This window comes from Callorhinus ursinus, unplaced genomic scaffold, assembly GCF_003265705.2.
Source record: "Callorhinus ursinus isolate GAN/ISIS: 27379988/994484 unplaced genomic scaffold, GSC_fseal_2.0 scaffold48, whole genome shotgun sequence".
NCBI classification, from domain to species: domain Eukaryota; kingdom Metazoa; phylum Chordata; class Mammalia; order Carnivora; family Otariidae; genus Callorhinus; species Callorhinus ursinus.
The window spans coordinates 9,690,216-9,717,738 of NW_027397110.1; the positions used below are offsets into that span (position 1 = coordinate 9,690,216).

A 27,523-nucleotide genomic window follows, 5' to 3' on the forward strand; every position below is an offset into this window, starting at 1 on the left:
GCCAGATTTGAATTTGAAGACCTGGGCTTATCCCTTACCACTCGGTTTTGGGGGCCGGGGCCACTTCTCCCCGCTGAAACTGTGGTGGGGGAGAGTTCCTTAGAGGGGAAGTTAGGAGGAAGCGCATCAGGGCTGGCGGCTTCCGCCCTCTCAGAGGGGAGCTGGTGAGGATTTATGGGTCAGCCCCACTGTTGGTGCTGGCAGACACCCTGTCCTGACAGAGCTGGTTGGCAGACTCTGGTGCCCTCTGCTCCCCAGAGTGAAGGGGGACCTCGGGGGGGAGGGGGCGGGGCTAGCTCTCCGGGGCCCCTCCCCTGACACTCCCGGCCTCCGTTCTCCACCCTGGGTCCCTTCCCACCAGCCACACTTATCAGCCCCCAGAGGCTGCTCACCTGCACTCTGCGCCGCAGCCAGAGGAGCCGTCTCTTTGCCTGTGCCTCCTTGTGCCCGGGACCCCATTCTCTGTCGGGTGACACAGCCTCGGGGTGGGGGTTGGTCCCAGGACGATGCGCTCCCTGCCACCCCAGCTGCTCACCCCCCGCCTCTGGGCTCCCACCCTGCAGGCCGCTGCGCCCCCATGAAGAGCATCTCCAGCAGCCTCAAGGAGACCATGAACCCACATGACATCGTGCAGGATGCCATCCACAACTTCTCGCCTGCCTACCAGCAGTACACACAGCAGTCCACCCTGGAGCCCGGGCCCGCCTGGCGCGGTGGCGCCCACAGCCTCTCGCGCTCCCACAGCCTCAGTGGTGCCCGCGACAATGAGAAGACTCTCCTGCTTAGCTCTGATGATGAGTTCTAGGTGCGGCTGCTGGTGGGGAGGACTGGCACCTGGGCCCAGGGCAGGGTGTGCCCCCCTCCAGCCCCGCGCGCGGGCCGGGAGGCAGCCTGGCACAGCTTTGGCATTGCCCGTTAATTTATTGGACCAGAAACACTCACTTGTCACTTCTGGAGGAACAGCCAGAAGCTGTGAGCCCAGGGGACAGCCCAGGCTCACAACGAGCCTTCAGGAATACTTATACGAGGCCACCCCTGCTTCCGGGCGCGGGACAGAGGACGCTGGGCGTGACTGCTGTGCCCCTGTGGCTTGTCCTGCGGCGGCATGGTGGGACCAGCTGTGGCCCCATGGTGGACCAGCGGCCCTCTCAGCCCCCACGCGGCTCACCCCCTCCCCCATGAGACTTTCAGCACTGTCCCCAACACCGTGCAATACTCTGACCTGGGCTCTTTCCTGCCTGCTCCCGCCCTTGTGCCCCCTGTCCATGCTAGATTAGCCTCACCTTGGGCCAGAGGGGCAGGAGGGAACCCAGATGCTCCCCGCAGCCCCTCCTGACCCAGGCCTGCCTGGCATGCTGCAAGGACCAGAGTGGCACCAAGAGCCACGTGTCCCGTGTCGGAAGGGCACTCAGGTGCATCTGGGCCCCTCTTCTGTTGACGAGGCCTCTCCAAGCAGGGCTCTCTGGGCCCCTGGGTGTCCTCTCCGTGGCTGCCCTTCCTGCCTGCCTCATGCCCCTTCCTCCTGGCCTGCTGAGGGCAGCCAGCAGCCCACACTGCCCTATCACTTGGGGTCTGTCTTCTGGAGAGCCATTTTGGGCAGAGCCCCTGCTTCCAGGCTGCTGAAAGGGTGGGCGGCTCCCAGCCCCTCCTTCCCAGGCTGAGCGGTGAGAACCTCCACAGGGTCCTGGTCTCTCCCTAGGGCTTCTCCTTCCCGTTTCAGGGGAAGGTCTGAGTCTCCACATGTCAGACCAGCTTCTGGAGGAACAGTCCCATGGGAGGGAGGATGGAAGGAGGGGGCGTGCAGCAAGGAGCTGGGAAGTGGGAGGAGTGACCCCAGACTCCTCTCCCTGGCGCCGTACCCACACAGGGCCTGGTGTCCTGCCTCGGCTGGCCCCTCGGCCCATCTCTTCTGTGCCTTAGTCACATATGAAAGCTGCCCCTTCCTAGGCCCTCAGTCTGTCTGGCCGCAGACACTCACTGGGGGCCCTTATCAAGCTCCTGGCACTCAGAGGATCCTGCAGCACTGGGCCAGGCACCCTTGGACAGGCCTTAGGGGTGGCCAGGATCGCCAGTCCCCTCCCCTCCCCTCGCTCACCTCCACACCCATATACGCGGAGCCTCCGAGGGCCAGAGCCCCCAGGCAGGCTGGCTTACACCGGCCACTGTCTTGGGAGGAGCTCCTGCAGGCGGAGCGTTCTGTCTTTTGGATCCCAGATGGCACTTGGGTTTGGGCTGTAACAGCCTGGAGAAGGTGGTACGGTGAGGAGGGCCCTGCCCTGTGGCACCAGAACTTCACCCTGGAGTCTCTTCCTTCTTGTTCATTCCTGGAATGAAGTATGCCAAGGGTCCAGTGGGGGATTCCACCCCAGTCGTCTTCCCAGGCTGTCTTGGGCCCTGTGACCAAGCCAGCCCCCCCGGGGTCACAGAGGCCTGTGCACAGGGGCCTGTCCGGTGGGCCTGGCCAGCTGGTACCCAAGCTGCCCGGGAAGGCGGCAGGTGGGAGCAGGCTGTCCGAGATCCTTGGTCCCCACTCCCCCCTTTGCTTTCACAAATCTGTGTGATTCTCCTTCCAGGCCAAAGTGTGCCGCCGACTCCCTGTCCCCTGGTCTTGGCCCACCCTGGCACTTGCTGGCTAGCATGGTTCGTGGGGGGACACGGGGGTTGGGGGGACTCCGGCGGAGCCGAGGGGCCGGGAACGCGGGCCCGCCCACGCCACCCTTCCTTCCTAGGATGCATAACTTTTTTTTTTTTTAATTCCTCCCCCGCCCCCCGATAGAGTAGATCTTTGTACATAAGAAATACTTGAAAACCGAACTGGATGATGTATGAGAGGACAGAGTCCCCTAGTTTTGTATCTCGTGTATGACTGCCATGAATTCCACCAGAAAGCCGCTCTATTTTGGTCTCTGTGACATTTTAAATGCGTGACAGAAGTGAGCAAATAAAGTGAGAAGTATATATATATGAGATAATATAGATTGTATTGAAATCTCTTCTGCCTGTGGGTGCGGTTTTTTCCTTCCTCTCCCCCGCCGCCCCGAGTGTGTGTTTGGGGCTGGGTTTGGCGGTTGTGGGCAGGGGTCTCCTAAGAAGCTGGCTTCCTTCCAGGGCATGATGTGTAGGTGATGGGGGAACGCACAGTGCCAGAGACGGACATTGAGGTCCAGGCTCCTGCCTGGACGAACGGTCTCGGGGGGACCCAGGGGCAGCTTTGGTCACGAGGGGCCCACCCTCCCGTGCTGGTGTGTGCAGTGGGTTGATGCCCCGTTGCCCCTTCTGTCAGCCAGCCAGAGGGGGCCCCGCCGGAACACGGGCAGCCCCATTCCTACAGGTGTCTCCCAGGGGCTTGAAGAGACTTCCAGGACTCCTTACTCCTTGCAGGCTATCTTCCTGCCTCCCTGAGCCCACTCCCCACTGTGGGACCTTAGGTCCCTGCCTCTGGAGCCGAGGCTGCGGGGGCCGCAGGCTGCCAGGCCAGGTGCCTGGCTACACAGGGCACCTTCCGGCCTCCCGCCTCTGGGGAGGAGGGGCTGTCCTGCTGACAGGAGCGCTCGGGAATGCAGCGTGGGCGGGGGAACTTCCCAGCCAGCCACGAAACTCCACTTGTCCCGCCCGTGGCTTCCTGCTGCCCTTTCGCAGGCCTGAGCTCAGCATCCCAGGATCGGGTATCAGGATGGCGGGCCTCAACCTGAGAGGGGGCGAAAGGCCAGTGGACGCAGCCAACCCGTGTGGTTTGGCCCTTCCCCAACTTTCAAAGCTCACAGCTGCCACAGACGTGGCCTTTTCCCTCAGCCCAGCCCTGCCACCTCTCTGGACAGAAACCCTCCTCACTGCAGTTTGTGTGTGTGGGGTGTGTGGTGTGTGTGTGTGTGTGTGTGTGTGTGTGCGCGTGCTGTTGTGAACATCTGCGCTGCATGTTAAAGCTTGCAGCCCCTCGGGTTCCTGGTGTTTGTCACACCTATGCCCTCATGGTACAGTGAGGCTGCAAGAAGCTAAAGAAATCATCAGAGGCCACACAGCTAGAAAAAGGCACACCTGGATTCAAACTCTGATTTCCCTGACCCACAGACAACTGTACCCTCCCCTCCTTTTCAAGCTGTCCCCAAAGGGCTGGCAGATTGGGCTGAGATTATAGCGAGTTGGAGCCTAAGATGAGACACACGGTCGCCTTTTAGGCCTGCAGGCTGGGACTGAAGAAGCCACTTCTCTCTCGGTCTCCCTGTGCCTTCCGGAACATGGGGAAAATACTTTCTACTTGGCTGTAGAAAGTCAGGCCTCGGTGGGAAAGTGCTGGAAAGATTACTCTTAAATCCGGGAATTTTCCTCTGGGCGGGACTGTTTATTCACTGAAGGGATGCCAGGGATTTAACCCTACATTTCATTGTCCTCCTGGCTTTGTCTTCCCCTGGGACGCTCCAGGGAACCAGACAGAAGAACAGAGGTTTTAGCACCAACCCCCCCCCAAACCACTCCCCCCAAGCAAGAGCTAGTCCTCCCCTCCAGCAGAGGGGCCTGCCTGGGGTTGAAAACAGAACTCCAGCTTCAGTCCTTCATTCAGAACGCATCCCACCCACCCCGCAAAAAACCCATAGCCCAGGGACTTAGACTTCTTCACTGTGGAAAAAGAGAACTTGACTTTATTCAGAAGTCTACAAAATACAGAAGGCGGATAACTCGCTTACTGTAAGTCAGAAAATAAATAAATTCTGGGGGCCGGGCAAATTTTTTTTTAAAACATTTTTTTTGCTTGTTGCCATTCGGCTTTCCCTAAATATAAGATAAAATGTGATTTGCAGATAGAAAATACAAAGTCCAGCACAGGGCCACACACCACTGTTCCCAGGGAGTGGGTGCTAGGTTTCTGGCTGGGGAGAATAACTTAGATTCGTGCAATAAATAAACAGCTGTATACAGGGGTGGAGGGTTGGGGCCTGGGCTCCCCAGGGGAATGGCAGTCAATGGCAGCGGCCAGCCCCCAAGCCACAGTACAGTGGTCCTTCTCAGGACCCCCACCCCTGGCTGCAAGACCTCAGGATCTGTCTTCTCATCTTCCTACCCACCACAGTCGATGGTCGCCTCCTTGGTCCCCTTTCTCTTTGGCTGGCCAGCTCCTTCCATCTCTTCCATCCGTATCACTTTCTCGGGCCCTCTACTTCTCTTCCCCTAACTCACAGAGGCGGCTCCCAGGCCAGGGAGGCCCTTCCATCATCCTTTCCAGTCTGTGGCCACAATGCCCCTGACAAGCCCGGCTGGTACCCTGGCTGGAATCTCAGGGCAGCAGTGGGAAGACCTGGCTTTTTTCCAGCTCAGCCACGAAGCACAGATGGCCTTGAGCACTGGCCTGTCTGCTGGAGGCCTGTTGCCCTGTTAACTGGCCTTCACTGGGTGATGTCTGCTGATTCTCCCAGCTTTGGAAGGCCAGGCACCCCCAGGCCCAGACCAGAGGCGGGAGCATCAGCTTCCCAGCCCCAGGAGACACATATAGGAGCCAAACCTAGTCCTGAGTCCTGGGAGGGTGCGGAGGGGCTAGGGTATGATCTGAGCAAATGCTTTACAAAATGAGGGGTGGCCCTCTTCTCCGGGACAGCCCTTCCCTAATCTGCTCTGTATCCCATCCTCCCAGTCTAAGAAGGCTGGACTTTCAGCCAAGAGAGACCCCAGAGAGACCCCGGACTCCAACACCACCCTACCATTCTCACCAAAGTTGTCCCACCCCAGGGCCACCTATTAGGACCCAGTTATAGGGACCACAACGAGAAAGACAGCAGGCTCGGGAGGGATCATGTGTTCGCCACGGGGGGGGGGGGGGGGGGGCTGCAGAGAAAATGGCACCTGGGGACAGAGACCACGCTTAGGCACTTTGGGAAGGAAGCGGGGGGTCGGAGGGGCGTGGCTTGGCAGGGGGTGGGGCCGGGGCGGGCACTAGGAGCAGGCGGTGGGGCCGGGGGCGGCGGCGGGGGCGACGGCGGGGCCCGACCCGGCGCCGGCCCCGGCCCCCGGGGCCGACTTGACGATGGTGATGACGCTGGCGGGCGCCACGAGGGCGGCGGGCCCGCGAGCGGCCACGGAGCGCGCGAAGCCCTGCAGCGCCTCGCACTTGCCGCGCAGCGCGTCGAGCTCCAGGCGCATGGCTGCGTTCTCGCGCGCCAGCTTGTCCACCTCGCGCTCCAGCTCCGACTTCTGCTTCTGCAGCTCCTCCTTCTGGCACACGCGCTTCACACGGCAGCTGGCCGCGTAGCCGCGGTTCTTGAGCGTGCGGCGTCGCTGCTTGAGCCGCGTCACCTCCTCGGCGGAGAGCCCGCGCAGGTGCCGGTTCAGCTCGCGCACCGACAGCCCCATGAGCGCCTCGTCCGACAGGTGCGGCGTGTTCTCGCTCAGCTCACGCTTGATCTGGGGGCAGCATGTTGGGCACATGGAGAAACTGAGGCCCCTGTTCGCGCCCTGCTTGTGGGCCCCGGCCCTGGGCCTGGCGCGCAGCAGGTGCTGGAGACGGCTCCCCCCACCCACCCCCAGTGCTCCGCCTTCACCACCATAGGCCCAGACTTAGAGGCTGGACTTGCTCCAAGGCCCCAAACGGGAGGGCAAGGAATCCAGAAAGGGGAAACTGGGCCAAACCAGGATCTGAACACAAAAGGAACCACCACGCTGGGGCTTGGCCCAAATTCTAACCCAGTGCCCCAGCCTGGATGGACTCAGCCAGAGAAACCTGGTCCAGAAAGCACCTTTTAAGTCCTCTCTAGCCCAGTAAGCATGGTTCCGATGGGGAAGCCGGCCCAGAGAGGGAAGTGACCTGTCCCAGGAGGCACACAGCCTACCACCAGAGCCCAGGCCTTGCCCCTGGAGGCACACATCTATGACCAGAGCCCAGGCCTCTTGGTTTCCAGCCCAGGGCCCTTCCCGGGGCCTCATGAACACCTGAAGCCTGTTCAGCCACCCTTGAGGATTCCAGGAACTGAAGTTGGGAAGTTGGGATGGGACAGTGAGCCTAGGGAAGGAGGGAGGGGGAGGACAGGGGCAACAGCGGCTGCCTCCTCACCTTCAGGGCTTTGCTGGATAAGGGATCCACAGACATGTTTGCAGAAGGTGCCCTCTGGGCTGAGACCTAGGAGAGAGAGGAGACCAAGATCACTTTTTCTTTCTACTTTGAATAAAACCCAAACTCACCACCTTGGCATTCAGGGCCTCTGCTGCTCTGGAAGTCCTGTCATACCACCTTTCTCTGTCCCAATGGTCCAGCCACACTGGCCCCCTTGCATGGTTCATTCCAGCCTCAGGGCCTTTGCACCTGCCGCTCTCTTTACTGCTGTCTTCCTTTTCACCTCCCCACAGTGACTCTTCATTGACAGCTTTGCCAAATGTCACCTCCTCGAAGTGGTCTAACCATCCTGGCTAAATGCCTCCTGTATCATGACATCACCCCGTTGGCTAACCCTCATAGTCACCTCTTGTGCAATTATTTTGTTTGGTTACTTGGTTATCTCTGTCCCACCTCTCCTCCACCAAAATGCAAACTCAGGAGGACTCGGTCTTGCCTGTCCTACCATGGCATCGATGTGCCTAAATCAGTGCCTGGCACATAGCAGGTGCTCAATAAATATGCATGGACACCCCCCCCCCCCCCCCCCCCGCCAGCCATTCTCCCACATGGGGTCCAGATATGCCTCTTTGATTTTTTTTTTTTTAACTTTTCACTAAAGTATAACCTATATACAGCAGAGTGCACAAACCATATTTGGAGCACCTGGCTGGCTCAGTTGGTAGAGTATGCGACTCCTGATCTCAGGGTCATGAGCGAGCCCCGTGTTGGGCATAAAGCTTACTTAAAAAAAAAAATTATATACATATATATATATATATATATATATATAATATATATGATATGCTAGTCAATGACTTTTCAGAGTCCAACCTGCACCCCATCAAAATAACACATAACCAGTCCCATCCCTGCTCCCCCAGCCCATGCCCTCCTCACCCAAATCTGTCTTGGGAAAGCTTTCCCCGCCTGGCAGCTACCCAACACTAATTCAGCACCGCCCTGGGCAGACAGGGCAGCCATACCCTAAACCAATGAGGGGTCCAGTGGCCCTCAGTGTCTCCCCCACAGGCCTGAAAGTTCCATGTCCCTTCAACAAATATTTTTTGAGCATCTACTCTATGCCAGACATTGGCACTGGGGAGACATGGAGGGCACATTCTGGAGGCCTGTGGCCATTGCTCAGGGCCGAGAAGGGGACTGTCTCCCAAAGGCCCCTTGAAAGCAGCAGTCCTCTCTGTTCCCAGCAGATCGTCAGCCTGCGTTTCCTCATCTGATAATCCGCACGGGGCGGCGTGGTGGTGAGGAGCGAAGGCGACAGGGCGAGAAGATGCCCTGTGGCCTGAGATGCAGCATCCGATCGATCTCATTAGCAGTACCCAGGATGCTAGAGAGCAGCAGGGGCAAACGGGGTCCAAACCCTGGTTTCTCGAGCTTTCTGTGGGGCCCACCTTACAGCCTCGGCTCGGTGTCTGACACATTCCCACAGGTCCAGGCGTCCCTGGGACAGGCTGTGGAGAAATGCAAAGCGCATGGACTTTGGTGCCAGACACCCGTGGGGCCTTTTGATGGTGGTTCCCCCTACTACTTCCCTCTCAGGACCCTCCCACGGTTCCCATCTCACTGGGAGTAAAAGCCAAAGTCATCACAATGGCCCACAAGCCGCTGCATGTAGCCCGGGCGCAGCCCTCTGCCTTCAGCTCCTGCTTGGCTCCCCTTCCCCAATCTGCTCCAGCCACACCCTCCTCCTTGTTGTTCCTCACATACACCACGCATGCTCCTCCCCAGGGCCTTTGCACTGGCTGCTCCCTGGGCCTGGCTTTCTCTTCTCCTGGACAGCCACCAAGCTTGTTTCTCATCTTCGGGTCTCTTCAAATCTCCTGTTCTCACTCAGTTTAGAATTCCCAGCCCCTGGTTCACACACACACACACACACACACACACACACACACTCTCTCTCTCTCTCTCTCTCTCTCTCTCTCTCTCTCTCTCTCTCTCTCTCTCCCCACCTCACGTTTCTCCATGGTACCTTCCACTGTATATATTCTCATTCTTCTATTGTACATATTTGCTCAGTGTCTGCCTCCCCATTAGAGGCCCAGCTCCATGGCAGCCAAGACTCTGCCTTGTCCTCTGCCGCATCTCCCGTGCCCAGAGCCCGGAACACAGCACATGCTCAAGTAATGGTGGTTGAATTCTCAGGGTGACTCGGGCCGAGATGCCGAAAGGCCCCGGCTTCTCTGGAGTCCCCCAGCAACTCTGGGCCCATACAGCCGGGGGCTCTGACACCCCAGAGGGGAGCAAGGAGCGGGACTGGAGGGGGAGTGTGGCCTTTGAAGGGATCCCCTCATAAAGGCAGCCACCAAGGCCCTCGGGCTGGGAAGGTCTTCAGAGCCATCAAAGCTTCTTGCAGTGTCGCTGAGGCCTAGAAAGTCCGAAGTCAGGACCGTGGCCTTTCAGAGACGCCACTAGAGATCCTCATACACCACCCCCATCAATCCAGTCCTCTTAAAGGGCCGCTTCCCCTCCCCACGCCCCCGCACACGTAGGGAGGGCCTAGAATGCTCTCCTGCTGGCCTCCACTCATCGTCTACACAGCAACCGGGGGATCTTTCCAGCATGTGACTCTGACCATGTCACCACCCAGAGGAAAACCTTCCGTGGCTCCTTACTATCCCTGGGACAGAGTCCAGGCCCACCTGCGTGGCATCCCAGGCTTGCTTGCCATCACTGCCCACCTCCGTTTGGCACCTCCGCCACACTGAATTTCTTTCACTTCCTCTCTCCCACACTCTTGTTGCCTCTGGGCCACTTCACACCCTGTGACATTTCTCCCCCGACCTTATCTGGAAGATTCCTACTCATCCTTCCTCCTCCAGGAAGCCCTCCCGGACCCCCAGAACTTCTCAGGCGCCGCCCACCCTAGCACTTCTCTCCTGTCTTGTAATGGTCTGTTTCCTTGTCTCCCCACCAAACAGGGAGCTCCGTGGCAGGAAGCAGGCCGAAGAAGTTCTGGGTGCTGAGGCCACCAGCACAGGGCCTGCCTGGCCAGGGAGCAGGCACTGGTGAGATGCGGGTGGGTGGTTTCTGACACCATGACCGAGCTTGTCAGTGTCTGAACCGAGTGCCAAGCCCAAGCCTCGCCAAACACTGTCCAGGAGAAAAACCTCCTGCCCTGTCTTCAACTCTTCCTCCTTTCTACCTGCTTCCTTGCTTCCGCATGGCAAGGATTATACACAGATGCCAGGAAGATGGGAAGGGAGAAGGGGTTCCACCCTCCCCGTGATGCTTGGCCCCCGGCTGGGGTATGGGACGCAAGGAAAGGAGCAGTGGATTGAGGCAAGCCTGGGTTTGAGCCCCACCTCTGTCTTCTCCAGGTTGCGTGACCTGGGGCAAGGTCCACCTCTCTGGGTCTCCACTTTTCCAATTGTAGGATCAGAAAATACCTGCCAAGTGGTACAAACTGTAGAGCCCCATGAGCACCTGGGGGTTATTAGAATGGCTGAGTCCGTCCAGGAGGGGTCAGGCCAGTAGCAGGCGCTGGGGGCCTTGCTTGGCCTCAGCATCTCCTGGCTGGCTGGGGTCACACAGGAAAGGCCCCTGAAGGGCATCTGGCCCTGCCTCCTGACTTAGCCCAAGAGGAAGGGGCATCTCTTGCCTGAAGTCGCACAGCAGGTAAATGGTCCTGACCCCCCCAGTTCAAGGCCCTTTATTCAGTGCCAGCCCCCACATCTCTCGCCCACCCCACCCCTATTTTTTCTCTTCTTCCCTTTGAGGCCAGCAGAGCCGAACTCCAAGGTCTGCAGGTTCCCAGAGTTCTTTTGGAGGCACGGAGAATGAACTTACTCTCAGGGACTGGCGGCGGGCCTGGCCCCGTCAGCAGCCACCAGCCCTCCTGCCCTCCCCTCTCTGGCCCCTAGTCCACTCCAGAGACATCCTGTAGACGGCCCACCCACTGGCCTGGGCTCCTCTCTGGCTGCTGAACCATTCTGCTTCCTCCGTGAGGACAGAGGGAAAAAATGTGTTTTCCTGGGCCTTGGCAGCCAGCGCTGGTGGAGCCTCCTCCCTGCTGGAAGGGGAGCAAAGCTGGGACAACCCAGCACCGCAGGGAAGCAGGGACCTTGCAGTCTAGCTCTGGTTCCGCCACCCACTCACACCTCGCGGCCTCAGATAGGTCACTCCCCTCTCTGGACCTCCGTTTCCCACCATGCCCAACCTCCACTGAGCCTAGAGTACCTTCCAGCACTGATTATTCTGGAGTTTTGAGTGTCAGATTCTGGTCCAGAATGGAGCTCCAAGACCACCAACAGAGCGGAGGCCCTGGAGGAAGGGAAAGGCAATCAGGGAAGGCTTCCTGGAGGCAGCGGCATGGGAAGACAAACTCTTGAGACTGTGAGCCTTGACCATCCCTCTGCTCCACCTGCATAGCCAGGGATCACTTCCCCTTTCAGGGGAACTATGACCACAGCTGCCTCCTCACTGGCCTCTGGTCTTACTTGCCTCCACTGCTGGCCCTGTCATCTGTCCTCCCCGCAGAGCTGTCAGAGGGAGCACTGCTGACAGCTGACACAAACCTACAAACCTGCCCAGGCTCAGGCCACTTCAAAACCCTGCCAGGCCAGCCTCCCCTCCAGCCCGCCAGTGGGGCCCCCAGGTCTCCATCGGATTCTCTCTCTGCTCTCTCCCAGGATCCTCATGCTCACAACAAGTCAAGGAAAGGACAGTAAACTCTCCCATCCTTGTACATTTCCCACAGGGAGTGTGTCTGTGTGCGTGCGTGCATGTGTGTGTGTGCGTGTGAGGGGGGATGGCACCTGGGTCCTGAAGGGTCTGCTCACTTTTGACAGACTGCTTCAAGAACCCCCTAGGGCTTCCTGCTCCTCTGGGGTTCCCAGAACTTTTTTTCCCAAATGTTGTGGAGTTCTTCCAGGACATGGACCTAATGCTCATTCATTTTTTTCATCAGCAAACCTCCAAGAAGTACCTACTCCGTGCCAGGCTTGTTGCTGGGTCCCAAAGGCCCAAAGATGAATCACAGCCCCTGCCCTTAAGGGCTTCACAGATGACCATCCCTCCATCTGACAAGCCAGCTCACTGGTCACCTCCTCAGAGAAGCCTCCCTTGATTGCCCTGGCTAAGTCGGAGTCCTGTTACATACTTTCCAAATCACAGCGCCTTCTGCCTCATACTACCCATCTCAGCTGTGGTTTTGCATTGAATTTGGTAGCTCTTTCCTCAACTTTGTCTCCCCTTCCTCGACCATAAGGTCCCAGAGGGCGGGCTCTGGATCTGGTTTGTTCACCATCTCACTCCCAGCATCTGGCCCATGACAGTCTCCGTGGCAACGCAGGGTAAAAATGTCAGGACTGAGGGAGGCATAGGAACCCATGTTGGGTCCCAGGCCCTAGGGAAGGCCCAGAGGTGATTCAGTGGGAGGTCAAAACTCTCAGTGCTAGCTTTCCATCTGTGAGCCACCCAGCCACTTCCCCTTGTCCCGACCCCCCGCCCTACTGGGGGATGTTTCCTGCCCAGCTTTGAAGGATGGGCCTGCCTGGTTCCTGTGCTCCTGGCTGCCACCTCCCTTACTAAAACCCTATACTCCTGGACATCCCTGGCTCCAGCCTGGCTGGGGCTGTGGGCTCTTCTTTCTCTCTCACAGGTCCCCTGGAAAATAGGCGGTGTGTGGAGGCTGCCATACCTTCCCATTCTACACCCATCCTGCCACCCCACATATTGCCTAGTTCCTGCTGCAGATAGAGACACTCTAATTTCCACCTGTGGGAGCAGAGCTCACCAGGGCTCAAAGATTCACGGTGAAAAGATCATCTGGTTTCTCACCCCAGCAAGCTCAATTACCACCCCACCCCCCACCCCCGTTCTAAGCTCTGTGGGTGGGAGGGGCGCAGAATAGGACCAAGGCATCCCTAAGCCCCATCTCATCCCACAGGGTTAATGGGGAGAGGAGGCTGGTCAGGGCCCCACCCCTCGCATATTAACCCTTCATGGACCAAGACCACCTGTGCCACTGCCTGTTGACCATGCCTAGCCCAGGGTGAGGACTCGGGGTCCTAGGGCTGGCCCAGGCCTTCAACTAGCTCCTCAGGTCCAACCATCAACCGGTCTGACTAATCCCACCTGTGAACTGAAACCAGCAGGAGAGCAGAAACCAGCTCCACCCCACCGGCCTGGTCTCACCCTCCCCAGCCCAGCAGGTACAACCTCCAGAACCAGGACCAGCCAAGAGCAACCACGGAAGAGAGACGGCCAGGGGTTCCTTCCCACCTCCCACCTTTTTCTGGCCCTTCTTCCTCCTGAGAGGGAGGGGATGGGCAACCCTGGGGATGAAGGAGAGTCCCCAGGGTCTGCCTTCCCCAGGCAGCTGGAAAACCCGGGGACAAGGACAGAGGCACCAGCCCACTTTGTTGCCAGACCCATCAGGGTGCTGAGGCCAGGGGTGGCCCGCTCATCTCACCCCCCAGCCCAGCTGGGTGGGGCTTTTGATACTTTGCCCCACCCTGTGGCTGCAGGCGCCGCTGGCTCTGGGCGGGGGACAAACACCGCAATCACATGGCCGTGTCCCCGGGAAACTCCAGGGACAGCAAGGGCCTGGCTGCGGGCTGGTCGGAAGGGGACAGCCCGAGGGAAAATTCCCGTACCCCCGTGTGACCATGGAACGGGCCACTTCTCTCGATCGAATCCTTATTCCGCGTTTATTGCTGTGGGCACACTCTCTCCGAGGTACACAGGGCTGGTACGCAGGCCCCAGGGTCTTCACCGCCCTGGGAGCACGCGGGCGGACACAGACAGGACACACACACACACACACACACACACTCACTCTCTCTCTCTCTCTCTCTCTCTCTTCTCTCTCTCTCTCTCTCTCCGCCTCTCCCTCTCCCTCTCCCTCTCTCACGCACGCACCGGGCAAGATGCTAGGGACACTGGCCCGGGAACACACACGCACTCCCGCCCTCGGACGTAAACAAACCGCGCACGCACGGCCCGCGGGCACCGGTCCAGGGACTGTTCTCACCGAGTCACGTACGTGCACACACCGCCCCCGGCCCCGCCTGGGCGGACGCTGACGCTCGCCGGCCTGCGCTGCCCCTTCCTGCCCCGCTCGGCCGCCTCCCCGCGCGCGCCCCCAGAAGGGGCCCGTCACCACCGCACCCCACCAAGCCTGCCTGGGCCGCGTCCCGGTCCTGCCGGACCTCTGGCCCCCGCTCCCCCCCCGCCCCCCCAACGCCCCCCCGTCCGGGCGAGGGATACACCGCCCCGCCCCAGGCACGTTCCCGGGCGCGGAGACCCCGCCGCCTCGGGTTTCGCGCGCCCGCCCCGGTCTCGGACCCGCGTCCCTCACCCGCCTCTCGGCCCGCTTCGCGTGGCGCCCCGGGCACGCGCGGCTGCCGCTGCCGTCCGGGCTTGCTGGTCCGGCCCGCGCCCTGGTCCGTCTCCCCTCCGGTCCCGACCGCCGGTCGCTCCGAGCCGGGCTCCCGAGAGCGCCGCGCCGAGTTTTGTTGTGGGGCGGGCGGCGCGGGGGGCGGCGCGGAGTTGTAAGGCGAGCTTCCCGGAATTACTCACTCACAGGATTCCTTTCATTCATAAAAACCCAGTCATGCGGTGACGTCACCGCCCGGCGATCCCTCCGGCCCCGGAGCGGCCTCCCGGCTCTCGGCCCCGCCCACAGAGGCCCCGCCCACAGAGGCCCCGCCCACAGAGGCCCCATTCCCTTCCCCTCCCCTCCCTCCCCGCCCCCTCCGCAAGGCCTCAGCGCGGCCAGGATTCTCAACCCCCGTTAGAACATCGGCTGGGTGCGTTCACGTGATACCTCGCGAGAGCCGCGTGGGCGGAGGTGTCATTTGTCTCCTTTTGCAGTCGACAGCCCCGTGCCTTTTCTTTCAACCTACACCCTCTGTCTTGATGATCTCATCCAGTCCCGTGGTTTTAAATGCCAACCATATGCCCATGATCCCCAAAGAGCGTCTCTGAGTTCCAGACTGGCCACTCTGCACCTCTAGCCGGGTGCCCGATGAGGATGGCAAAAATCCAACTCCCGACCACCAACCCTACCTCAGCCCCCGGTACCCCCAGACTTCCCAGTTGCAGTTGTTCAAGCCCATTCCTCTTTCTCCCTTCTTCCCCACTAGTCAGGGGGCTCTACCTCCAACACTGTCCGCCATCTGACCACTCTTCCCCACCCCCAGTGCTACCACCTGGTCCAGGCACCGTCAACTTACCCGGACAATGGCAGCAAGCCTCCTGATAGCCTCCCCACTTTGCCCCCAAAGGCTTTCTTCACACACCAAAGTTCTTAAAACAAGGATCAGATTCTTAAACACACTCCCACCCGCTGGTTTAACACCCTCAATGGCTTCCCTTTGCATTTAGAGTACAAACTATACTCCTCCTTATGGTCTATAAGGCCCTAAGCCATCTGGCCTCTACCCAACTCCACAGCCTCACTTTCCATTCTCCCCTCCCCCACTACTCTTCAGCCACACTGCCCTTCCTACTGTCTTTCAAACACACCTAGCTTATTCCTACCACAGGTCCTTTGCACTAGTTATGTCCTCTTCTGTTCATGGCCAGGCTCTTTCTCATCTCTCAGGTCAGCTTAGAAGTCACTGCCTCAGAGAGGCCTTTCCTGAATGCCCTGCCTAAAGGAGCCCCCACTTCTGAAATCTGTTCTTATATTAACCTTAATATCTCCATAAGGTATTACCTTGCTTATATTTGTTTACTATTTAATGTCTGGCTTCCCCAAACAGAATGTAAGCTTCTTGTCTACCTTGTTCACCACAGCATGTCCTGTGCCTAGAGCAGGGCTCAGCACATCGTGAGCCCTCAATAAATACATGTTGAGGAAATATATTAGAGGAGGCTCAGAGAGGTCAAGCGACTTTCCAAAGTCACCCGGCTGGGAAGTACAAGAACTGGAATTTGAATCTGGACCTGGTCCAGACATTTGGGGCTGTGCCCAACTGAGTGGGTTCCAGTATAAATGTGAGGGTTATATTCAGTGCCTGGGGCTCCACTCAAAAGGGGCAGCTTTCGGGGGGCAAAATGGGGGCGTGTTGCAGTTTATCCCCCTTGTTCTTGCTCATGCTGTTTTCATGGCCTGAAGGGCCGGTCACTCCAACAGCCACATCTTCTGTGAAACTGACATCACAGCACCTACCTTATTTTACTGTGTAAGGCATAGGACCCCTCAACTATGCGGTCTTTGTGTGGAGCCTTGGTCACCAGCAAGGCTCCTCCTTCCCTTGATATAGTAGAGTTTGATTTCAGAGGCTTTGTTATACCTTCCTGCCTGGGATTGTGACTACCATCTTTTACCTCCCGAAGGCCCCAGGTTTCTTATGCAGGTTGGCCCACTAGGCTTCCCAAGTGACCAAATATGTTTGACACTCAAACAACCCTCTCCCCCCAACCAATTGCCCACTTGCCCTACATTTACACATCTCACAGAGCCACTCATATTACCTCTTGGGATACAGAAGTTCTTGATTTTAGAAACTGCACGATTGTGATTATTGGGCTTTCTCCGCCCCTTCCCCCCACCATTTTCTATGAGCTTCTTAAGAGCTGAAGCCATAGTCAGTGCTCAACTAGTGAATGAATCCCCAGGGACCTGCACAGCACCCCAGGACACCATACTGCCTAAATCCTTTGTTCCCAACCCCAGCCTGCCCACGTCAGGGTGTCAGCACTTCAGTACCCATGCAGCAGAGACTGCTTGCCCACAGACATGGCTCCCTTTCTGGTCAAGGTCAAGGGACATAGTGCAATGTCGTATTTAAAAGTGGCAGCTCTGTGGCTTGAAAGGGGGGTTCCTACTGGACAAATCTAGGACAATTCCAATGTAAAAAAAAAAAAACAGTAATGATGGATCATAACCCATTAAATAAGAATCGATGAGTCCATACTAATATGAATGAATGAATGAATGAATAGAAGACAAAGCTCCTCCTTCCAGTAGAAGGAATGATGGAGTTAGAAAATGACCATTAGGCAACCATTCTAATAATAATGGATTCCAAGAAGAAACATCAATGGATAGGAAAATTTGATGAGAAACGTGAAATTTTATAGTTTCTTTTTTTAAGGATTTTATTTTTATTTATTTGACAGAGAAAGACACAGTGAGAGAGGGAACACAAGCAGGGGGAGTGGGAGAGGGAGAAGCAGACTTCCCACTGAGCAGCGAGCCTGATGTGGGGCTCAATCTCAGGACCCTGGGATCACGACCTGAGCCGAAGGCAGACGCTTAATGACTGAGCCACCCAGGCGCCCCAAAATTTTATAGTTTCAAAGTGTTACCATAAATATAATTTTTTTAAAGACTCTATTTGAGAGAGAGAGAGAGAGAGAGAGAGAACGCACAAGCAGGGGGGACGGTCAGAGGGAGAGGGGCAAGCAGACTCCCCACTGAGCAGGGAGCCTGACATGAGGCTCATCCCAGGACCATGAGATAACAACCCGAGCCTAAGTCAGATGCTTAACCAACTGAGCCACCCTAAATGTAATTTAGCGCCCCTCTAAATATAATTATTAATTGGAAACGGAAAGATAGTCATTCTACAGTGGAGAAACGTGGCAGATATCACTTTCAGTAAGTGATCAAAGTTCCTTTCAGCAGCAATGGAGCAAACTGACGCGTGTACCCCCTGAACGATGCACTGAGGAGGACACAGCATCACTTCTGTGGCGCAGCTGACAGAAACTCTTACAGTGGATGTGATCATGAGGAAATGGGAGACACACCCAAACTGAGAGAAGCCCTATAAAATAACTGGACTGCATGCTTTAAAAAATGACAAGATCGGGGCGCGTGGGTGGCTCAGTCTGTTAAGCATCCGCCTTCGGCTCTAGGTTGTGATCTCAAGGTCCTGGGATCGAGCCCTGCGTCTCAGCACGGAATCTGCTTCTCCCTCTCCCTCATGCTCTTTCTCCCTCTTTCTCAAATAAATGAATAAAATCTTTAAAAAAAAAACAAAAACGACAAGATCGCGAAAGACAAAGACGGGACTGTTCCAGATTAGAGGAGACATGACAACTGAATGCTGTGTGGGATCCAGGATTTTCTGTTGGTATGAAGGACATTATGGAGATAGTTGGTAAAGTCCCCATAAGGTCTGTGGACTAGCTAATAGACTCTTTTTTTTTCTTTTTAAAAAATTTTTTATTGTTATGTTAATCACCATACTTCATTAGTTTTTGATGTAGTGTTCCTTGATTCATTGTTTGTGCATAACACCCAGTGCTCCACGCTGAACGTGCCTTCTTTAATACCCATCAGCAGGCTAACCCATCCCCCCACCCCCCTCCCCTCTAGAAACCTCAGTTTGTTTTTCGGAGTCCATCGTCTCTCATGGTTCGTCTCCCCCTCCGACTTACTCCCCTTCATTCTTCCCCTCCTGCTATCTTCTTCTTCTTCTTTTTTTTCCTTAACATATATTGCATTATTTGTTTCAGAAGTACCGATCTGTGATTAAACAGTCTTGCACAATTCACAGCGCTCACCATAGCCCATACCCTCCCCAATGTCTGTCACCCAGCCACCCCATCCCTCCCACCCCCCACCACTCCAGCAACCCTCAGTTTGTTTCCTGAGGTTAAGAATTCCTCATATCAGCGAGGTCATATGATACATGTCTTTCTCTGATTGACTTATTTCACTCAGCATAACACCCTCCAGTTCCATCCACGTCGTTGCAAATGGCAAGATCTCATTCCTTTTTATGGCTGCATAATATTCCATTGTGTATATATACCACCTCTTCGTTATCCATTCATCTGTCGATGGACATCTTGGCTCTTTCCACAGTTTGGCTATTGTGGACATTGCTGCTATACACATTGGGGTGCACGTACCCCTTCGGATCCCTACATTTGTATCTTTGGGGTAAATACCCAGTAGTGCAATTGCTGGATCGTAGGGTAGGTCTATTTTCAACGGTTTGAGGAACCTCCATACTGTTTTCCAGAGTGGCTGCACCAGCTTGCATTCCCACCAACAGTGTAGGAGGGTTCCCCTTTCTCCGCATCCCCGCCAACATCTGTCGTTTCCTGACTTGTTAATTCTAGCCATTCTGACTGGTGTGAGGTGGTATCTCATTGAGGTTTTGATTTGGATTTCCCTGATGCCGAGCGATGGTGAGCACTTTTTCATGTGTCTGTTGGCCATTTGGATGTCTTCTTTGGAAAAATGTCTGTTCATGTCTTCTGCCCATTTCTTGATTGGATTATTTGTTCTTTGGGTGTTGAGTTTGATAAGATCTTTATAGATTTTGGATATTAGCCCTTTATCTGATATGTCATTTGCAAATATTTTCTCCCATTCTGTCGGCTGTCTTTTGGTTTTGTGGACTGCTTCTTTTGCTGTGCAAAAGCTTTTTATCTTGATGAAATCCCAATAGTTCATTTTTGCCCTTGCTTCCCTTGCCTTTGGCGATGTTTTTAGGAAGAAGTTGCTGCGGCTGAGGTCGAAGAGGTCACTACCTGTGTTCTCCTTTAGGATTTTGATGGACTCCTGTCTCACGTTTAGGTCTTTCAACCATCTGGAGTCTATTTTTGTGTGTGGTGTAAGGAAATGGTCCAGTTTCATTCTTCTGCATGGGGCTGTCCAATTTTCCCAACACCACTTGTTGAAGAGACTGTCTTTATTCCATTGGACATTCTTTCCTGCTTAGCTAATAGACTCTTACGGATGTTAATTTCCTGATTAGTGGTCAGGTAGGAGAGTGTCCTTGATTTTATGAAACACATGTTGGAATATTTAGAGGTAATGGGGTATCGTGTCTGCATTTACTCTCAAATGGCTTGGAACAAGATAGGTAGGGAATTATAAAGATAATGTGACTAAATATTAACAATTGGGGAATCTGGGTGAAGAACATACAGAAATTCTGTCATTCCTGCAGTTTTTTTTTTAAAGATTTTATTTATTTACTTGACAGAGAGAGACACAGCGAGAGAGGGAACACAAGCAGGGGGAGTGGGAGAGGGAGAAGCAGGCTCTCCGCCGAGCAGGGAGCCCCATGCGGGGCTCGATCCCAGGACCCCGGGATCATGACCTGAGCCGAAGGCAGACGCTTAATGACTGAGCCACCCAGGCGCCCCCCCCCGCCCTTTTTTTTTCTAATACAAGTTCTTTTCCTCGGTTTTGTTTTTTTAAGTAGGAGCCCTCCGGGTAGTCTGAGGGCTCAAATCCTGGCCTCCAGCCCTCACCAGCTGAGTGCCTGGACCCCTCCCTGTCTCACCCTCCTCCTTTGTAGACCGGGCTTACTAATAGTGCCAACTTCATGGATGGTGAAACAATTTAGTGTGTTCACACTTAAAAGCAAGTGGCACAGTGCCTAGTGTGGGATAAGAGATCGATATTGGGTGAGAGAGAGATGAGTCTTCTGGAGTCCCCTAGAGAAAACTGCCTCCCTCTTCCCTGGGCAAGTGACAAAGCCAGGGCTGACCCCGCCTGGCCAGAGACCCCACCTCCTGCCCACAGGGCGGGGCCCCATTCAGTTTCTGGGGAGGGCGTGCCTCTGCCAGCTAAGTGCCGCACAGCTCTGACTGGTCCAGTTCATCCCCTGCTCATCTACTCAGGGCTCCAAACCCCCAAATAGCACCCAAGCATATCCCTGCGGGACCCCAACCCTCAGTAGGTGCCCAGGAGCAGCAATAGGCTTGAGCCAAGCCTGGATCTGCAGCTCATTCACACGCCTGGCTGATCCCAGTGCGGGGCGTTCCTCGTTCCCAGCCTCGGTTTCCCCATCTGCAGTGAAAGCCTAGGATTAGGTCAGTGATTTCAAAACCATCTCAAACCACAGTAAACTTTCTTCAAAGGAAAGTTGACTCAGCCGTGTGTCCCGCATTGTAAAAATAGCTAGAGGCTGGTTGCTGTGGAGGGGACCAGCGCTGGCTTGGAGATTTCTGGAGGCCCTTCATGCCCTGAGATGTGATTTCCAGGCCCCCAAGAGCTCCTGTCCCCGGACACTGGGGTCTTCCCAACCCCCCTTAGCGGGGCAGCCCTCCGTCACTGAGCCAGGTTTCACTTGTGCGGTGGGTTCCTCTACTGGTTGGGAGTGATGTCACGAGATCCTTTCTGCCACCTCGTCTCATTCCCACTTCTTCACCCCTCACATGCCTCGTATTAGCTTCTTACTGCGTAGTACTTGTTACTCTTACTGTGTTTCTGAAACGCATCCTAGGTGCCAGGCACTGTGCTAAGTGCCTAGGACCTGTCTGCACTGCGTATGTTTCCCCAGCTCTTTCCTCCCCCTGCTAAATAAACCAACCATCCTCCCAAATTACCTGTACTTTCATCACATTTCGGTGTCTTCATAACTTAACTTTTCCTTCTCACAAAAGCCCTCTCCGTTGTAGGTGGGCTGTGGGAGCACAAATGATCAGCCTCCTTCTAGAGCGGAGGAAACAGACCCATTTATGGATTCACCAGCTGCCCAGAGAGCACCCGGTTGCTGGATGGGCGGTGCCTTGATCGCCGTTAATCCTCGCCACCGTTTGGGGAGTTAGATGTTACCATTGCCTGCGGACGAGACATTGAGACATCGGAACTCTGAGAGGTGAGACAACCAGCCTGTTATCACACAGCCAGTCCCTGGCAGAGGAAGATTTGAACTCAGGTTGGTCTGATGAGAGGGCAGAGCTGTCTCCCACTGCCCCTGCTGGGCATAACCCCTGGGCTTCGCTGGGGAGCCATCTGAGCGGCTGGTTATTAAAGGATACTCCAACACTCCCTGTGGGGAGCTCTGGCCGGAATCCTGTACAGGAATCCCACTGGTCTTTTTCCCTCCTACTTTGAGATCCTAAAGCGCACTGTGGGGTGGGGTGGGGTGAGGCGGGGCTGGCAGAGGGTGCCCCTGCACTGGGCCACTGCCTGCAAGGGTCCTGGGTCCAGCAGGGAGAAAAACTGCACTGCTTTGTCCTCACTTCCACTTGAGGAAGGGGAGGCTGGCTGGGAGGCCGGCCTCGACCCCCTGCACCTGTCCTTCCCCCTTCCTCTGTCCCTGCAGAAGCTGTCCCAGAGCCACCTCTCCTCCCCCTAGACCCTCAGGCCTACCCTCCAGCACAGACATTTCCCCAAGTGGCTGCCATCCCCAACCCGCACGCAGGTCCAACCAGGACCTCCCCTCATTTCCCTAATAGGCTGGAGATGCCACCTTCCCCTCCGCCACCCTAGGGAGACACCAGGCCGCCATCCCTGTCTTGTCCCTCTCCCTCACTCCCACAGCTGGGCGGTCACGGAGTCCCCACGCCCTCAGCTCCTTGACTTCTGTTCCTTCTCTCCTCCCAGCCATGGTCTCAGTTCCAGCCACTGCATCTCTTTCCTGGACAGCTGCCGCGGCCTCCTGCCTGGTCTCCCCGCCCCCAGAACCTTCTAATCCAGCCTCTCATCCAAAACCCCCATTTGACAAGACGCTTCCCACGTGACTCTGATAAACAGAACCCCCAGCCCTCCCCACGTTGGACATACAGTGTGAACAAAAACGTAAGTGTGTGTTAAGCCAGTGCGATTTGGGGTTGGGTTGTTTGTTACTACAGCACTCCCTAGTCTATCCTGCCTGGTAGTCTGGACGCGATCCCTTGTAATTTTGTGATTTCTCCAGGAAAACCGTATTTGCCCCTAGTCCAGTGCTTCCTTACAACAAACAATTATCTGTGGCTTTGAGGCAAGTTTGTATTAAATTGCAAACCCTAAGGACAGGAACAGACGTATCTTTCATGCCCTCACCCCACCAAGAGGGAGGCTGTGCACGTGGTAGGTGCCTCATCAGCACTGGCTGGGGAAACTGAAGTGAGGATGAGAAGCGCAGGAGAAAGAAGAAAGGAATGAAGACCTTGTGCACTCTGACCCCCAAGAACCCCGTGTTAGACCCCATCCCGAGAGACTGGACTCTGCGCGATCCCTGGTACAGGTCCCCCATCTTTGCCTGAAATGCCCTCCGCTCAGCCTCGGCAAACACTCCCCACTCTTCAGGATCCAGGTTCCGGCTAGCTTCTTGGCAAGGCTTCCCTGGTCCCCTGGCCCTGAGAACCAGACTCTCCTCAGGCCGCAGTCTGTCCCGGGGGCCCCTCAGCCCAGCTCAGGGTGGGCAAGTCCTGCTTTTGCTGGCCAGGACTGGCTTTCCTCCTTGCGATGGGAACACACGTTGCAGCTGCCTCGGGGCCCGAGGTCACCTGCACTCATTCCCTTCCAGAGGGCACAAGCCTCGATGGTGCCTCCTCCCCCCAACCCGGAAGCCATGTAATTAGTGCAATCATTACACAGCTGCCTTGTGGTCTCTGTCCCCCCTGCTCACCTCTCTACAGCAACAGGGGGATTTTTTCCCCCACATCATTTGCCTGTCATTCTACTGGGGCTCCCACTCGCTGCAGAGGGCAAGGTCCGCATCCTCCGCGTGGCACTGGAGAACCTTCATGCTTGAACTCTGTGGCTCACTGCCCACTCACCTGCTCACACACTGGATTCCAGCAATGCTCAACCTCTCGTAGTTCCCCAGACCCTCCATACAATCTTGTGATGTGTGGACTTTTGCCCAAACAGTCCTTCCCACCAGAATGTTTTGACTTTCCCAATCCAGCCGGCAAACACTTATTCAACCTTTGAAACTCAACTTATGAACAGGGGTTGGTACATTTTTTTTTTTTCTCTAAAGGGCCAGATAGAAATGTCTCAGGCATTGTGGGCCATGCGGTTTCTGTCACAATTCCTCGATTCTGCCATTGTAGACAGCATAGGCGTGTGAACGAATGATGTGGCTGTGTTCCAAGAAAACTTGGTTTACAGGAATAGGTGGCGAGGGGTTAGAGTGCCCACCCCTGCTCAAGAGTCATCTCGCCAAGCTTCCCACAGAGTTCAACAATGCCTTCTTGCAACGCTTTCTATACCCCACACGTTATATCATGACACAAAGCCCAACTGTAATGATTGCACAGCTGTGATGATTAGATGGGATGATGGGTCATACGAGCGTCTCTCACCCTGGTGTCTGTAATAGCCTCCTCACTGGCCTCCCAGCCTCTGCCTTGCCCTTACAGTCTGTTCTTTTTTTTTTTTAAGATTTTATTTATTTATTTATTTGAGAGAGAGAATGAGAGAGAGAGAGAGCATGAGAGGGGGGAGGGTCAGAGGGAGAAGCAGACTCCCCGCTGAGCAGGGAGCCCCATGCGGGACTCGATCCCGGGACTCCAGGATCATGACCTGAGCCGAAGGCAGTCGATTAACCAACTGAGCCACCCAGGCGACCCCCTTACAGTCTATTCTTAATCGAACAGATATGATCTGTTAACATGTAAGTCCAATCAGGTCACTCTGCTCAAAAACCTCCCATGGCTCCCCATTTCCCTCAGAACGAAAGCCAAAGTTTTAAAATGATCTACAGTGTGCGTCAGGCCCTGATATCCCCTTGACCTCTTCGCCTACCTGGCTCCTGCTCTCTCATACTATTCCAGGTGCCACAGCCTCCTTGCTTGTCCTGACAGGCCATGGAGACTCCTGCCTCAGGGCCTTTGCTCATACCATTCCTTCCAGCAGGAACACTCTTTCCTAGGCTCACTCCCTGGCCGCCCCCCAACCCCAGGCCCTTATTTAAATATCTCCCTGCTCAGTGAGGTCTTCCCGGCCCACTCTGTTTAAAATTGCACCCCACCCCCACACTCCCCCTCGCTTTTATTCCACAGTATTTATCACCCTCTACCATTCTGTACTTTCCCCCCAACTTTTTAATTATAAAAATGTTCAACTACACAGAACATAGAAGGACTAGTGCAATGGCACTCATACATATAACCCCAGATTCCACACTCAAGGTTTTTTGAAAGAAAGATGCTAACACAAGGGCACCTGGGTGGCTCAGTCATTAAGCGTCTGCCTTCAGCTCAGGTCATGATCCCAGGGTCCTGGGATCGAGCCCTGCATCGGGCTCCCTGCTCGGCGGGAAGCCTGCTTCTCCCTCTCCCACTCCCCCTGCTTGTGTTCCCTCTCTCGCTGTGTCTCTGTCTGTCAAATAAATAAATAAAATCTTAAAAAAAAAAAGAAAGATGCTAACACCATGACACTTCACCCGAAGATTTTAGCAAAACACACTCTGTGTTTGACTTGATCTTGTTTATCATCTGTCTTTCCCCCCACAAGACTGCAAACACCAGGAGGGCAGGGATTTTTGTCTGTTTTGTTCACTGTGGTTTCCTCAGCACCAAGAACATTGCTTGGCACATAGTGAGTACTTCTGTGGAGCAGGAAAAGAAAAGACAAGGCAGGTCCCGATTCTGATTCTGCCTTTTATTTATTTATTTATTTATTATCATTTTTTAAAAGACTTTATTTATTTATTTGAGAGAGAGAGAGCGAGAGAGCGAGAGCGCCAGAGCGGGGAGAGGCAGAGGAAGAAGGAGAAGCAGGATCCCAGCTGAGCAGGGAGCCCAACACGGGGCTCAATCCCAGGACCCCAGGACCACGCCCTGAGCTGAAGGCTGACACTTAACTGACTGAGCCAAGCAGGCGCCCCTGGTTCTGCCTGTTATTGACATGTGACTCAGGAGATCATTTCCCATTGCAGAACCTGTAGGATTCTTCAACAATAAAGTGGGGGCAAGAGTACTACTTCTCAGCACTGCGGTGAGGATCCAACAAGGTAAGAGTGTAAACTGCACCATTAGCATGTCAGCTAGTTAAATTTCTTTCTTTTTTTTTTAAGATTTATTTATTTGAGAGAGAAAGAGCGCGTGTGCTCTTTGAGTGTGCGGGAGGGGGAGGGGCAGAGGGAGAGGAAGAGAATCTGAAGCCGACTCCGAGCTGGTTGAGCACAGGGCCAATGTGGGGCTGGATCTCATGACCCTGAGATCATGACCTGAGTCAAAAGCAAGAGTCAGACACTTAGCCTACTGAGCCACCCAGGAGCCCCAGTTAGTTAAATTTCTATCCAACTTTGAGGGAGGGGACTTGGTCTAGTCTGACTCTCTGGATTCTGGGCTCCTAGAAAGCAGACATTTTGCTCTGAGATGTTTGTAGCTGCAAGCCCCTCTGAGATGTTTCTGGCACAGCCCCTCAAGAGCAACTCTTTGACTTGAAGGGCTCCAATGCAAAAATCCAACAGAAAGCCAACAGAGTGCATCCCATTATGCTTATTTTGCCTCCTCCCTTCCCATTGCTTGCTCATTCAATGCTTCCTAATAATGCCCGGCACCTCATCTCTTGCTTTATCCACTCATTTCACAGTTTTCACCGGAAATACCTAGGGGAGGGACACTCGACTTCATGAGGCCCTGAGATTAAATTTCTTTCGTGGGTCTTTGAGGGCTTTTTACAATTGATCCAGCCTCCCTCAGCCTTTGCTGCATTTCAGATTCAGTTGTGTGTCTGTATTGCCAAAGTTGTCTTGCAGACCCACTGTGAATACCAAGGTGTTTGCTGAAGAATGGGACTCTGCCCGCTGAACCTACGTGTTTTCTTGGGTCGATTACTCGGTAGAGGGTGGAATGCCTGGCCTTTTGAAAGCTCCCTGACTTCACTTGTTTGGGGTGTGGAGGGCAAAATATTTTCAGTGAAAAGTCTGAGTCTTCACCCAGTTCTCTCAACTCAAAGCTCAAACTCTTGAGCAAAATTCAAACCTTAGTTTAAGGAACAGTTTCCTCACCTGTAAAGGGCAGACAACAGCAGCTGCACTTCAGAGATGATGAATGTGAAGTCAAACTCCTTTGAAAAGGGGTGAAGCTCTGTATGGGTGTTAGTTGATATGATCCGCTCAGCAGAAGCAAAGCTGTCACTACAACCCGCTGGCCAGTGTGCCTTTTGCAGCATTACTAATCATAACAACGACCATTTGTTGAAATCCCGCTATGTGCAGCTACAGAGATGAATTTATCTCTAGGTCACAACATCCTTATTAAGGATGAGGAGTTCGCAGAGACCAAGTCATTTGCCCACGTTTCTGCTAAAAGTGCTAAGATATTTCCTGAGATCAGGTTGGTGTAGGCCTGCCAGATAACAACGAATGCTTTCCTAGCACAACCGTACTTAGTGTTTCTTATTTAAACTAAGAAAATATTGGTCGTTGAGCCAAAATTCGAATTTAACTGGCCGTCCCATATTCTTATTTGCTCAATGTAGGGGTCCCCAGCAAAAATCAAAGCAGGTTCCTCCCTGCCACGCCCTGTGTCTCTGCTGGTTTCACTTTTATCTTTCCAGCCGTCATTAACAGTAGGTTCTGGCTCCAGGCCTCCAGACCTTTTCAGGAGGTGGAAGGCGGAGGAGGAGACTCCCGCCCCTCATCAACATGTCCGCCAACGAGCCGGCACGCGGACCTTCCGCCCCGCACAGACGTGGCCGCGCCCCGCCGCGGAGGATTGGCTCCAGCCTGAAGCCCGGCCTCCCTCGGCGCTGGGAGCCCCTTCCATTGGGCAGTTAGAAAACATGGCGGAGCTCCGCCCCCGCCTTCCTCGCGCCCCCCCTATCGCGGCGCGGGGGCG

At 55.2% G+C, this 27,523-nt stretch overlaps 2 protein-coding genes across 5 annotated transcripts in view; one reads left to right on the top strand and one right to left on the bottom strand.

The window, feature by feature from the left end:
• Window positions 1-2,962, top strand: part of TMEM184B (transmembrane protein 184B) — a 47,229-nt gene extending 44,267 nt beyond the window's left edge. For all 3 annotated transcript variants that reach the window (XM_073882771.1, XM_025881632.2, XM_073882772.1), the window contains one exon: window positions 564-2,962. In XM_073882771.1, the coding sequence (XP_073738872.1) occupies window positions 564-805 (242 nt within the window). In that variant the 3' untranslated portion in view covers window positions 806-2,962. The remainder of the gene's footprint in view (window positions 1-563) is intronic.
• A 1,657-nt stretch (window positions 2,963-4,619) lies between these two features.
• Window positions 4,620-14,622, bottom strand: MAFF (MAF bZIP transcription factor F). 2 transcript variants are annotated; one of them, XM_073882773.1, is made up of 3 exons: window positions 14,401-14,622; window positions 7,037-7,102; window positions 4,620-6,390 (listed from the first exon to the last, which is right to left on the bottom strand). In XM_073882773.1, the coding sequence occupies exons 2-3, from the start codon at window positions 7,070-7,072 to the stop codon at window positions 5,923-5,925; spliced, it is 504 nt and encodes a 167-aa protein (XP_073738874.1). In that variant the 5' UTR covers window positions 7,073-7,102; window positions 14,401-14,622; the 3' UTR covers window positions 4,620-5,922. The 2 variants fall into 2 exon arrangements, with proteins under 2 accessions (XP_073738874.1, XP_025737757.2); XM_025881972.2 differs by having other exon boundaries at window positions 14,397-14,617.
• Between the last annotated feature and the right edge of the window lie 12,901 nt (window positions 14,623-27,523).